The sequence below is a fragment of the Pan paniscus genome, chromosome 19 (assembly GCF_029289425.2).
Source record: "Pan paniscus chromosome 19, NHGRI_mPanPan1-v2.0_pri, whole genome shotgun sequence".
Lineage (NCBI taxonomy): Eukaryota > Metazoa > Chordata > Mammalia > Primates > Hominidae > Pan > Pan paniscus.
In genome coordinates, this window is record NC_073268.2 from 54,113,347 (window position 1) to 54,127,803 (window position 14,457).

Here is a 14,457-nt window from a genome sequence, read left to right on the forward strand (position 1 = left end):
AGCCCAACCTGGGACATCCCTAGGCTAGTAGGTCCCAGGCCCCAGGATAGCTGGGCCCCAGGCCCAGTTCTTGCTCCACCCTGGTACCAGACTCTGCTCTGCCAATGTCCAATTCCCCCCCAGACTCCAAAGGCAGGGCCTACAGGGTCTGCTTCCTGCCCAGCCCTCTCCCAGCCACCACCCAGGGCCGGGCCAGCTCTCAGCAAGAGCTCTAGAACCCTCCACCCTGAACAGATTGGAGCATCTGCCCTCCTTGAGTTATAGATAGGAAAACTGAGGAACAGAGGGCAGGGACCTGCCTGAGGCCACACAGCAGCCAGTGGCGCAGCCAGCTGAAAGCCCAGGGCCTTGTCCTCTCTCGGGGACCTCCTGGGCATTCTCCAGTGGCTCACGTCCTCAGTGTGGAAGCCTGGGCTTGCCCTGACTCTGTCCCCACTCTGGGGAAGTCCTCAGAACTCAGTCTCCTATGCCTGCCCAGGCTGGTGGCCTCTGTGGAGCCTGGGGGCCCCAGACAGATGGACAGAGGCCCAGGAGTGAGGGGGTCCCGTGGCCAGGAGAGATAGAGCCACGGGGATGGGATGGGGCTGTCCACTCACGGATGGGGCTTGACGCGGATGTAGTTCTTGGGAATAAATCCCTCGACACCCCGGAGCTCGGCCTTGTACCAGTTCTGGTCATCCTCCATGTTCAGGATCTGTGGGCAGGAGACACAAAGCCACTCAGTCACCGAGAAGGAACAACGGTCACCCCCGGAGGCCCCACTGCACGCCAGGCCCCAGGTGGGCCTCGCCTGCACCAGCTTCTGTGCCTACTCACAGAGAAGGGCTGGGGGCCTGGGACAGGACTTGCCCACGGTCACAAGGGCTGAATTAGAACCCCTCGTTCCTCAGTGCTGCCCATCCCCTGGCCCCAGGACAGCCCATCCTCAGGTGATTCACAGACTCCAAGGGAGGCACAGTCGGGGACTCGTAGGAGGCTTGGGGTGGCTGGAGCTGGATTCTCAGGCTCCGACACCAGGAACCCTGCGGACCATGGGGTTTGCAGGAGCAGAACTGGGGACCTGAGTTCCTTCCTGGGTTGTGCCCCCGAGTTTGGGGGGCCCACAGCACTTACATGCCACGCACTGAGCCTTGGGGTGAAGGTCGGGGGACCCGGCCTGAGCACAGCCACCAGTGGTCACCTAGGGTCCCTCGCATTTAGACAGCTCAGGGGTGACAATTCAGTGGGGGGACGTCAGGCTCTGGGGAGCAGATAAGGGGGCCTTTGGTCTGAGACAGACTGGTTCTCAGCCCTGGCATGGCCTGCTCGGTCACACGGGCTCCTCTTCCGAGCCTGTGAGGCCCCTATCACACCACAGGTGGGCCCGGAGGAACTGAAATAGCCAGAGCGGGGGTGGGAGTCCCTGAGGGGGAGCAACCAAGCGACCAAGGCGGGGGGCGGGGCCGGGCCTGGGAGGGGCACAGCATGAGGCCGGGGGTCCTGCCTCCATTCCCTGGGCACGCCTTCCGTGTGTCCCCCTGATTCTCATATAGCCCCCAAGGTCAACATCACCAAATGCTATTTTACAAATAACAAAACTGAGGCCCACAGGGGAAGTGACTTGGCCAAGGCCACGCAGCAGGGGAGAGGCAGAGCCTGTTTGGTCAGTCAGGACTCTGAGGCCTGGAGTTTTTGGCTCACTGGTCAAGGGGGTCCTGGCCCACCAATTTTTGCCTCCAGTCCTCTTTGTCACTGGACTCCAGCTTGAGGGGACATCTCTCCTGTGAGGGGACATCTCTCCTGTCAGTCCTGGAGCAGGTTCCAATGTCAGCTCAATCCTTCAGGGGTACTTGAGAGAAAAAATAGGGCACGGGGTACCAAAGGCCCAGGGCAGGCCAATACAGGGGCATCAACTCCAGCAGGGATATTTTGCCAAGAGTAGCTGGGATTGGCCTCCTAGGGCCCAGGCCTGAGGCCCCACCCTCACAGGTGGCCTCTGCACCCCCATCTCCACCCCCGCTTTGTCCACCAGGCCAGGCTGGCTGAGCCCCTTCCTTCCTGCCCCTGCAGCCTGGGCCAGGTCAGCAGACCCAGGGGTGAACGGAAGCAGGTGGCTGACTCAGGAAAACTTTCGCTCAACACAAAACAAAACAGGCCGGGCGCGGTGGTTCACGCCTGTAATCCCAGCACTTTGGGAGGCTGAAGAGGGTGGACCACCTGAGGTCAGGAGTTCAAGACTAGCCTGGCCAACATGGTGAAACCCCGTCTCTACTAAAAATACAAAAAAATTAGCCAAGTATGGTGGCACACCCTTATAATCCCCAACTTTCTCAGGAGGCTGAGGCAGGAGAATCACTTGAACCCGGGAGCTGGAGGCTGCAGTGAGCCGAGATCGCGCCATTGCACTCTAGCCTGGGCAACAGAGTGAGACTCCGTCTCAAAAAAACAAAACAACTCCCCCAACCTAAGGAGAAAATGAGGGCCTGTAGGCCACATACCACAGCCATGGATTCCAGGAGGATGCCCTGAAGCCTGGGGCTCCAGAACATTCTGTCTGCTTCTGACTCTCTCTGTGGCCTTGGCCTCAGTGTCCTCCCTGGTCTGTCCAATGGGTGCATTCATGGCCTGCCCTGCATGCAGCAGTGCGGACATTGGGTGGACTACATCTCATGCAGTCCCTGCTTCGTTTTGTCTCCTTGTCATCTGCACTCAGAGGACTCAGGAATGTCCCATTGGTTACATTAGCTAATCTCTTTTTCTTTTTCCTTTTTTTTTTCTTTTTGAGATGGAGTCTCACTCTGTCACCAGGCTGGAGTGCAGTGGCGCAATCTCAGCTCACTGCAACCTCTGCCTCCTGGGTTCAAGCGATTCTCCTGCCTCAGCCTCCCGAGTAGCTGGGACTACAGGTGTGTGCCACCACGCCCAGCTAAATTTTTGTATTTTTAGTAGAGATGGGGTTTCACCATGTTGGCCAGGCTGGTCTCGATCTCTTGACCTCACGTTAACTGATTTCTTACTGTGAACATTGTTTGAAAGCCCCAGACCCTCTGAGACCCGGGAATTCTCACAAGGGAGAGAGGCCAACTCCTCCCTGGAGGAGTATCACTGCTCGAGGTGAGAGGCAGAACTTGGCCTGCCCCTGAGCCTTTGCCCACATGGTGCCCTCCACCCAGGCTGCCGCCCCACTTTACCATCCCAGCCCGATTCAGTTGCTGCTTGATAGTTGTTTACTGAGCACCTACTGTGTGCCAGGCACCCCACGACAGAGCAGGGAACAAGAAGCTCACATTCTAGTAGGCAGAGACAGACCATAAACAAGGGAAGAAATAAATAAGCAAGGTAGTTTAATGGAGCAGTAAGCGCTGTGAAAAATGGACATCAGGTGACAGATGGAGAATGTCTGGTTGGGTGGGAGCAGGGAGATTGTCAACACGGGACAGGTGGGGTGGTCCAGAAAGGCCTCTCTGAAGAAGTGACATGGAAGCTGAGACCCGAATTACAAGAAGGAACCAGCGGTAAGAAAATGTGGGGAACAGTGTCCAAGACGGACGGAACAGCCAGTGCCAAGGCTCTGAGGTGGGGCCAAGCTCTGTCCCTGAGACAGAAAGGAGGCCAGGGTGTCTGGAGCTGAGGGAGGGAGGAGCAGATGTCATAAGATGTACGGGGGAGGACCAGGCTCTGAGTCATGGCCACTGCGTGGAGACTGGGCTGGGGAGCAGGGATTGTTGCGGGGAGGCCTCGGGAGCCACCACGCAAGCCCAGGTAAGTGACAATGGAGGCCTGGGCTGGAGGAGGGGCTTCAGGTAGGTTTTGCCAGAGTTGCCGACAAGACAATGACAGGCAGCAGAAAGTAGGTTCAGGGAGCCCAGGGCTGGCTGTGTTGGGTCTGGACCATCGCCCTTTCCCATGGAGATGTCAAGGTGACATGGGCTTCCTGAGTCTGGGTCTCATCATCCAGGCTGCTCGTGCAGAGATGGGAGTGAAGCCACTAACCACATGCCCCTCCAGCTGGCAACAGCAGAGGGGTGCGTGCGCCCAGAAACGCCTGGCCTATCAGGGAGGGAGGCTTTGTCCCAGGGAGGTGATGTTTGGGGCCATTTGTCCAGAGTGAGTCCATGAGCCAGAGTTTTCATCCAAGACCAAAGTTCAGATTTCAAGAACGGGCTTCATCGCCCACCCTCCCAGGCTGGACTCAATCTGTAGGCAGGCAGTGCCATGGCAGGGGCTGGCCCACAGGGAGCACTGGAAAATACTTGCTAGACGAGAGGACAGGATGGTCGCGGAGCTCAGCTTCCACCCCAGCCACTTGATCCCTCCAAGCCTGGCTCAACGCCTCCCGCGCACCCCATTCCTGTTTCCTCACTGCCCCACTCCCTCCCAACACCACACTTGGGTCTAGAGACCTCGAAGTGCTCTCAGATGAGAAACCAAGACTTGGATCCCCGCAGAGGGTCATGCCTTGGGCTCACAGCCCCAGTGCTCAGCCTGGCCCTGCCCCCATCTGGCCACATGTCCACGAGGCCGACAGCCAGCACTGCAGTGACCCCAGGTGCCAGCACCCCAGCATAGAGAAGGAGGAATTGCTCCTCCTCCTCTGGACCCCAACCCCCAGCCCAGCCTGTTCAGACCAAGCGCAAGTTCCACAGCCAAAGGGACATAGGTTCAAAACTGACTCCATACCGAGCAGGTCATGTTGCCTCCCTGTGCCTCAGTTTAGTCACCTGTGAAATGGGGGTGCCAGTCCCCATTGCTTAAATGGTACATGAGGTGTGCTGCGGAGTTCGGGGCCTGGCTATAGCAGGGTGATGGCACAGGGAGCTCTCCCGTCTTGTGCTTGAAGCTTGTGGCCGAGAGCAGCGCCCAGGGCTCAGCGCAGAGGAGCATCCAGTCTAACACCCATTGCTCCAGTGGGGAAACTGAGGCCCAGGGAAGGGCAGTCACTTCCCTAGTGTGGTTTACTGGCAGTTCCAGTGCACACGTCTTGGCATGGCCACTCCCAGAATCCTGGGCATGGCTTTCATATGCAAACTTTTAAGCAAGGACATTTCCAGAGACACATTCCACAGCCCCAACTGTCTAGACCGTCTTGGAAGGCTGCAACATCTGTCAAAAGTGGCCCAGACAAGGAGAAATGAACTGTGGTATGACTCTATTTTCCCTTTTCTCCACACTACTGGGAAGCTCATCCTTGACACTTTCATCTTAGCTATTTTAGCCCTACTAGGTTAGCATGTGTACTTATTTCTTTCCTAAGACCTTCTCTATCTCCCTCTTTCTCGCTCTGTTCTCCATTCCCATACTCTGTCTCTCTCTCTCTAGCTCTCATTCTCTCCCTCTCTCAACAATTTTATTTTCAAACTTTTTCCTGGAAAACTGGGGGTTGAACTAAGTCCTGCCAGACACTGTGGTAATATCTCATCGAATCCTCACAACAGCCCCAAAGGAGGGTCATTAGTTATCTCCCCATTTCCTAGATGGAGAATCTGAGGCTCCGAGGGAAAAGGTGGCTTGTCCAGAGTCACACAGCCAATAACTGGAGAGGCTGGGCCTGTCTTCCAGGGGCCACAGTCTGCTTGGGACAGTCCCAGGTCCCTGGTTCCTAAATCCACCCCCACCCCGTGTGGGGCCAACTCAGCAGGCTCCAGCCCCCCTACCTTGAGTGTGTCTCCCTTGTTGAAGGCCAGCTCGTCGCTCTCTGTAGCCTGAAAGCTGTACAGGGCCACGGACTCCATGCCGCTGCTCGGGGCTCCAGCAGCTGGGCTCAGAGCTGGGCCGACAGCTTCCTGCTTCCTCTGCAGTCGAGGACCGTCTTCCTTTGTTTTGAGTGCGCGTTTGTTCTTTTGAAGTTGAGACTGAAACTGCTCCTGATGGGGGAGAAACAGGAAACAGACATGTCACAGAGCAGGGAGGGCTTGTGAGCCAGCTCCGTCCTACCTCAGACCCCAGGTGCCAGGAATGGCCCTTGGGGAGTCTCCCTGAAGCTCTGGGAGTGGGGCCCCCTTGTGCCTATGTTTTATCATCCGTAAAAGTGAGGTGCCTGGAGGAGAAGTGCCAAAGCTGTCCTGCTGGCTCAGGCACTGAGTCTCATGGCACCAGATGCTGGCCTCCCTTCACCAATTTGCCAATGACTCTCCATCTTTTCCTAAACCCTGATGCCTCTTGTGATGCCCTGCCTCCTGCTCCTTCAATCCCAAGCTCCTCACCTGGCATTCAAGGCCCTTGCAATCCACCACCTCCACCTGCCCCTACAAACAGCCCCCATTCTCATCCTTTGTCATCCCCTTCACTCTAAACAAACCCAGGGCTTCAGCCACAGCAAGGGGCCACACCAAACTCTCATTTCAACCCCAGACTTTTGCACATGTGGTTCCTCTGCCTGGTGTTCTCCTCTTTCTGCTCCCAGGAGACTCCAATTCATCCATCAAAGACCAGCTCAGAAGGTACCTCTTCTGGTTTAGACACTGGGCACCTTAGGTGGGACTTAAATCCTAAGGTCAACAAGACTTGTAGGTCGGGCGCGATGGCTCATGCCTATAATCCCAGCACTGTGAGAGGCCAAGATGGGCGGATCACTGGAGGTCAGGAGTTCGAGATCAGCCTGGCCAACATGGTGAAGCCTCATCTCTAATAAAAATACAAAAAATTAGCCTGGCATGGTGGCATGTGCCTGTAATCCCAGCTACTGGGAAGGCTGAGGCACAAGAATCGCTTGAACCCGGGAGGCAGAGGCTGCAGTGAGCCAAGGATCCATCCAGGCTCAAAGCAATCCTCCCACCTCAGCCTCCAGAGTAGCTCGGACTACAGGTGCCCACCACCATGTCTGGCTAATTATTTGTATTTTTAGTAGAGATGGGTTTTCACCATGTTACCAAGGCTGGTCTTGAATTCCTGGACTCAAGCGATCCTCCTGCCTGAGATTGCGCCATTGCACTCCAGCCTGGGTGACAGAGCGAGTCTCCTTCTCAAAAAAAAAAAAAAAAGAGAATTGTAAATAAATCTCTACCTTTCCTTAGTGGGTTTGTTATGAGCAGTGTTATCGGTGTAGCAATTCTGAAACTGTTTTGCAAGTGTTGCAGGATAGCGCACAAATGGACAAGCACAGCTGTATTGTTTGGAACCAGGGTTCTCCCTGGGAAAGAAGGGAGACACAGACGTGGAAGGAAAACCAGGCAGAGCCCTGTGGTGTTGCATGGACACTGGATGAATCAGTGTGAAGTCACATTGTTTTTTTTCTGTAAAGAAGTTTTTCTTCCTTCATTTATATTAATATGGACTCATGGTTTCATATTTTAGCCAGTGGATTATAATCCATTACTATTACATTTATTTTGATGCTTAAAATGCCCCTGATTAGGCCAGTGGGGTCTCCTTCAAGCTGTCTCCTTATCCTTTTGACATGGACCCATCATTCTATGAACACACCCTGACCTTCTGGCCAATAATAGAAGAATCGCTTGAACCTGGGAGATGGAAGTTGCAGTGAGCCGAGATCGCACCATTGCACTCTAGCCTGGGTGACACATCAAGACTCCATCTCAAAAAAAAAAAAAAAAAAATAGTTGAGAGGAAAGAAGAGAAGATGACAGCTGCCCGCCGCCCACTCTGGAGTCCCTGAGCCAACCAGGCAGGATGGAGCTGGCCCTGGCCTCACCCAGCTCCATTCCAGGGCTTCTCCACGCTGCCCTCTACTCAAAGACCCCTGCCTTCTGGCTGCCCCCGACCCCAAGGGTGACAGGATGTTATAAGGCCCCTCTTTCCGGCTCTGTTGCAGCTGAGGTTTCAAAGCCTCAGAATGATGCAGTGGAGGGGTTGGGATCCGCCCCCGCCTCAGTTTTGAGGTGCTTCTAGCCATATGAGGGGAAGAGGACTTCCCCTTATGAAGCTGAATGTGTGTCCCCTGGGGCGGTGGGACAGATGCCGGGTTTATTTTTATGTGTTTTAGAAGTATTTATTCTCTGCCAAGTCCTTTACAAAGAGGTAAGTGACCAATAGTTGGTAGGTGGCAGGGCTGGGGTTCAAACCCAGGCAGGCCTGAGGGCCAAACCATGCCTACAACTCCTTCGCCGCATGGCCTCAACCCGAAGGATTCCTGCCCAAGGTGGCTCGGGCCAGAGCTGGGAGCCTGGGCTGCCTACTGTACAGCGAGCTCAAGGAGTGCAGTGAGGTAAGCAGCAAAGCTTTGTTGGAGGGTAAATCTGCCCTGATTCCGGGAGACCAGAGAGGACCCCACAAATGGGACTTGACTGAGAGGACCCTTGAAGAATGCAGCACCCCAAATGAGGCAGACGCTGGGGCCTGGAACGAGGGGCCATCGGAAACTGGAGGCTTGGGCCAGGCGCGGTGGCTCATGCCTGTGATCCCAGCACTTTGGGAGGTCAAGGCAGGCAGATCACTTGAGGCCAGGAGTTCGAGACCAGCCTGACCAACATGGTGAAACCCTGTCTCTACCAAAAATACAAAATTAGGCTGGGCACGGTGGCTCACACCTGCAATCCCAGCACTTTGGGAGGCCGAGGCAGGTGGATCACCTGAGGTTAGGAGTTTGAGACCAGCCTGGCCAACATAGTGAAACCCCGTCTCTACTAAAAATAAAAAATTAGCTAGGCGTGGTGGCGAGTGCCTATAATCCCAGCTACTTGGGAGGCTGAGGCAGGAGAATCACTTGAACCCAGGAGACGGAAGTTGCAGTGAGCCAAGATCATGCCACTGCACTCCAGCCTGGGCGACAAGAGTGAAACTCCATCTCAAAAAATGTATATACAAAATTAGCCGGGAGTGGTGGTGCACGCCTGTAATCCCAGCTAATTGGGAAGCTGAGGCAGGAGAATTGCTTGAACCCAGGAGGCGGAGGTTGCAGTGAGCCGAGATCACCCCATTATACTCCAGCCTGGGCAACAAAAGAGAAACCCTATCTCAAAAAAAAAAAAAAAAAAAAACAACAACAACGAAATAAGGAGTTTTGGAAACCAAGGTTTTATTATGCAGATGAAGCCTCCAGGTAGCTGGCTTCAGAGAGAATATAGTGTAAATGTTTCTTATCAGACTGAAAGAGTCCGTTCTAACAGTAATTCCAAAAGCGAGGAGGTTATAACAAGGCATGTCCAGCTCCCCCTTCCCATCATATCCTGAACTCATTTTCAGGTTAACTTTGGAATGCCCTTGCCGAGAGAAGGAGTCCATTCGGATGGTTAAGGGGCTTAGGATTTTGGTTTTGGTTTATGGAGGTCCCTCAAAAGCTGCTCACAGGAGGAAAACTCATCACTGGCCACAGGCCACACCAGGCCAGGGCAGACCCAGCCACTGCCTCAGTGCTGAAACCCTAACCCCCTGTGATCAGCTGAGTAACAGCCCCGAAGACATCTAGGTCCTGATCTCAAGAACTTGGAATGTGGCCGGGCGCGGTGGCTCACGCCTGTAATCCCAGCACTTTGGGAGGCCGAGGCGGGTGGATCACGAGGTCAGGAGATCGAGACCATCCTGGCTAATACGGTGAAACCCCGTCTCTACTAAAAATACAAAAAATTAGCCGGGCGTGGTAGCGGGCGCCTGTAGTCCCAGCTACTCGGGAGGCTGAGGCAGGAGAATGGCGTGAACCCGGGAGGCGGAGCTTGCAGTGAGCCGAGATCGCGCCACTGCACTCCAGCCTGGGCGACAGAGCGAGACTCCGTCTCAAAAAAAAAAAAAAAAAAAAAAAAGAACTTGGAATGTTCCCTTATATGACAAGAGGGACTTTGCCAGTGTGATTATGTTAAGGATCGTGAGATTGGATGGAAACTGCAATTTCAATGCAGTTTGAGTTCTGTAATTAGTAGACTGGACTAGACTACTAGACCCTGGAACACTCCAAACAGGCTGACTGGGGAACTTTTTATCATCAGAGATTGGCTGAAACACCTGAGAGAACTCCCTGAAAAAAAAATTTTTTGAGACAGAGTTTTGCTTTTGTTGCCTGCACTAGAGTGCAGTGGCATGATCTCAGCTCACTGCAACCTCCGCCTCCCTGTGTCTACTTAAAATACAAAAATTGGCCAGGCATGGTGGCGCACGCCTGTAGTCCCAGCTACTTGGAAATAGAATCACTTGAACCTGGGAGGTGGAGATTGCAGTGAGCAGAAATTGTGCCACTGCACTCCAGCCTGGGTGACAGAGGGAGACTCTGTCTCAGAAAAAAAAAAAAAAAAAGAAAGAAAGAAAAGAAAATGAAGAAACAGGCCAGGCATGGTGGCTCACACCTGTAATCCCAGCACTTTGGGAAGCTGGAGCAGGAGGAATGCTTGAACCCAGGCGTTCAAGACCAGCCTGGACAACATAGTGAGACCCCATCTCTACAAAAATAAACAACAACAAAAATAGGCCAGGCATGGTGGCTCTCACCTGTAATCCCAGCTACTCAGGAGGCTGAGGTGGGAGGATTGTTTCGGTCCTGGATTTCAAGGTGATAGTGAGCTATGATCACACCATTGTACTCCTGCCTCTGAGGACAGAGCGAGACTTTGTCTGGAAAAAAAAAAAGAAAATGCAAATGAAGAAACATGGATTCATGAACATCTATGAATATTTGGTTTAAAAAGGTGAGGCCATGGTGTTTGCACTGAGATCATGGCCCCTCTTGCCCTTCCTCTCAGCTCAGTGAGGCTGAGACTCCACTCTGGACAGCTGCAGCCAAGAACATGGGGTCCCCTGCTGCCTCCAGACCAGGGAAACAGGGCTCCCTCTGCCCCCAGCTCCCAGTAGGAGGGCTTGCCTCCCAGGAAGAACAGGACATCAATTTCCTATTCTACCCCCAGCCACCTGTTGCTGAGACTAAGTCCTGGATGAGTGTAGCCAAGAGTTGGGGGCCCCCTTCTTGCACCCAGCCCCACTCAAGGAACAGAGGCTCTGCCTTGGGTGCAGTGTTCTGCGAGTGCTGGGGTCCTGATCACTCCGGCCCTGGCTCGTGTGGAAGTAGCTCGACAACAGGAGAGGCAAACTTTGAGGACCTCGGCCATTGTCCCCACTCCCACCAAGTCCTCAGCCCCTAGCGCAGGGTGTCACTCAGAGAGAAGCTTTCCAAAGTCTCCACCCCCAGCTCCAGGGCCCTGGCTCAGAGAGATTTTTGTCTAATGAAGAAACAGGCCATAAAAAAGAGACTTCCTAATCTCTTCCCAAAGCAACTGACCTCATTTGCTACAGAGAACGAAGGAATTCAAGGCAAAAGTTGCTTTTGTTTTGATTTTGGTTAGGTTTGTTTGAGAGTGCAGTGACGTGATCTCCGCTCACTGCAACCTCCGCCTCCTGGGTTCAAGCGATTCTCCTGCCTCGGCCTCCCGAGTAGCTGGGATTACAGGTGCCTACCATCACACCCAGCTAATTTTTTTTTTTTTTTTTTTTTTTTTTTTAGTAGAGACGGGGTTTGCACCATGTTGACCAGGCTGGTCTCGAACTCCCGACCTCAGGTGATCCGCCCACCTCAGCCTCCCAAAGTGCTGGGATTACAGGCGTGAGCCACCGCACCCGGCCCAAAAGGTGCTTTTGAGAATAGTAGAGATTATGGTGAGAGATAATTAGGAGAAGATTCAAGACACAAGCTGAACTCTAGGCTGCTTGTTTACAGGAGAGAACAGGGAATAGCACCAGTAGAGGGAGCCCTCCTGAGGTCAGAACAAATAGCAGACATTGACCTCACACACTATTTCTTCCAAGGAGCCAAACTTGATAGGATCAGTGTGTAGTGCAGGGCATTATAGGAAATTATAAAGCAATCCATTGGCAACTTGCAGAGCTTATTTCAACCAAGCAAGGATTAAAAAAAGAAGGGCTGGGTGCAGTGGCTCATGCCTAAAATCCCAACACTTTGGGAGGCTGAGGTGGGTGGATCACTAGGTCAGGAGTTCAAGACCAGCCTGGCCAAGACGGTCAAACCCCGTCTCTACTAAAAAACAAAAAATACAATAATTAGCCGGGCGTGGTGGCAGGTGCCTGTAATCCCAACTACTTGGGAGGCTGAGTCAGAGGATTGCTTGAACCCGGGAGGCGGAGGTTGCAGTGAGCCGAGATTGTGCCACTGCACTCCAGCCTGGGCGACAGAGCGAGACTCCATCTCAAAAAAAAAAAAGAAGAAAGAAAGAAAGAAAAAAGAAAAGAAAATTTGCATAGCTTAACAGCTGGATATGGTCAGGGAAAGAGGAAGAGAGCCTTCCAAAACCACTGTCATCCCAGAGTAACTGCAGGCATACTCAAAGCTGGGCCCCCTGAGAACGACCATAGAAGCTGAACATCGTAGGGAAGAAATAGACTTCACTAAAACAATCCAGCCAGTCACTAAACAAATAAACAAGAAAATAATAACAAGCCCAGGTCAGGGGAGACTCATACCCAGAATTGCTACAATGTATTATTTAAATGTCCTGTTTCCAAAAAAAAATATATGTATATATGAAGCCTGCAAAAAATTTAATAAACAGGAAAGCATGACCCATAGATAGGGGGAAATGCAGGCAAAGGAAACTGCCTGTGAGAGGGCACATGTTGATTTATCAGAAAAAGACTTTAAAGTAGCCATTATACACACGTTCATAAAACCAAAGGAAACTGTGACTAAATAAATAAAGGAATGTATGATGATGGTGTTTCATCAAATAGAGAATACCGATAAAAAGATAGAAATTGCCAGGCACGGTGGCTCACGCCTGTAATCCCAGCACTTTGGGAGGCCGAGGCGGGTGGATCACGAGGTCAGGAGTTTGAGACCAGCCTGGCCAACATGGTGAAACCCTGTCTCTACTAAAGATTAAAAAAAAAAAAATTAACTGGGTATGGTGGTGCATACCTATAATCCCAGCTACTCGGGAGGCTGAGACAGGAGAATCCCTTGAACCTGGGAGGTAGAGGTTGCGGTGAGCTGAGATTGCACCATTGCACTCCAACCTGGGCGACAGGGCAAGACTCCGAATAAAAAAAAAAAAGTCGAAATTATAAAAAAAAAACCAAATGGAAATTATGAAGTTGAAAAGTATAGTAACTAAAATAGCCGGGTGCAGTGGCTCACCCCTGTAATCCCAGCACTTTCGGAGGCCAGAGATGGTGAAACCCCATCTCTACTAAAAATACAAAATTAGCCAGGCATGGTGGCGGGCACCTGTAATCCCAGCTACTCGGGAGGCTGAGGCAGGAGAATCGCTTGAACCCGGGAGGCAGAGGTTACAGTGAGCCAAGATCACGCCACTGAACTCCAGCCTGGGCGACAAGAGTGAAACTCTGTCTCAAAAAAATAAAAAAAAAGAAAAGAAAGAAAAGAAAAGTATAGTAACTGAAATAAAACATTCATTAAAGGGATTCACCAGCTAATTTTGAAATTCACATGGAATTGCAAATGATCTACAATGGCCAAAAAAATCTTGATAAAGAAAAAAAAAAATGGCTGAGTGTGGCGGCTCGCGCCTGTAATCCCAGCACTTTGGAAAGCCCAGGCAGGAGAATCACTGGAGCCCAAGAAGTCAAGTCTGCAGTGAGCAGAGATCGCATCACTACACTCCAGGCTGGGCCACAGAGCAAGACCTTGTCTCAAAGAATAAAAACCAGAAACAACCAACAAACAAATAACAATAATTAAATAAAAATAAAAAACGCAGGGGTACGTTTTCATGCCTTGTATTTGTCAATGGAACCTTTGATATGATACTCAAAATACAAGCAATGAAATGATAAATTGTATTTTATCAAAATTAAAACTTTGGCTCATCAAAGGACACTTTCAAGAAAGTGAAAAGACAACCTACAGAATGGAAGAAAATATTTGTAAATAATAAATCTGGTGAAAGTTTCATATCCAGAATACACAAGAACTCATAGAATTCAATACTAGAACACAAACAACAATTTAAAACACAATTTAAAAATGGGCAAAGGATCCTAAAAGACTTTTCCCCAAATAAGGTATACAAATGGCTCACAGCTCCTGAAAGATGCTCAACCTCATTTGTCATTAGGGAAATGCAAGTCGAACCCACAATGACACACCCTTCACATCCCTAGGATGGCTATTAAGCCATGTCTGCTGTCTTGATGACCCCTGCCCCTGTCTGCCCCCCTGTCCTTGCTGGTGCCTGAGCTCCATTGAGTGGACTCATTGCTGGCTCCCGGCACTACCAAGCTGGGACCCGGAATATCTTGGTGTCGCTAGAGTGAAAAGACTCATTAATCATGGTCAGTCAGATCCTTCCAGGGCTAAGAGACCAGCCAGGGTGGCCTCAGCTTCTCCCTAACTTTGGATCCTAAAAAGGAAGCCCTGGCTGGGCGTGGTGGCTCACGCCTGTAATCCCAGCACTTTGGGAGGCCGAGGCAGGAGGATCACCTGAGGTCAGGAGTTTGAGACCAGCCTGGCTAACATGACGAAATCCCATTTCTACTAAAAAAAAATACAAAAAATTAGCCAGGCATGGTGGCATGAACCTGTAATCTCAGCTACTTGGGAGGCTGAGGCGGGAGACTCACTTGAAC

The 14,457-nt window shown here is 51.9% G+C and overlaps 1 protein-coding gene across 1 annotated transcript in view; it reads right to left on the bottom strand.

The window, feature by feature from the left end:
* The window catches only part of GRAP (GRB2 related adaptor protein), a 33,911-nt gene extending 20,289 nt beyond the window's left edge, over window positions 1-13,622 (bottom strand). Inside the window, exons 1-3 of the mRNA XM_055101190.3 lie at window positions 10,354-13,622; window positions 5,634-5,843; window positions 597-694 (exon numbers count right to left, since the gene is read on the bottom strand). Of these exons, the coding sequence (XP_054957165.1) occupies window positions 597-694; window positions 5,634-5,711 (176 nt within the window). The 5' untranslated portion in view covers window positions 5,712-5,843; window positions 10,354-13,622. The remainder of the gene's footprint in view (window positions 1-596; window positions 695-5,633; window positions 5,844-10,353) is intronic.
* Window positions 13,623-14,457: the final 835 nt, after the last annotated feature.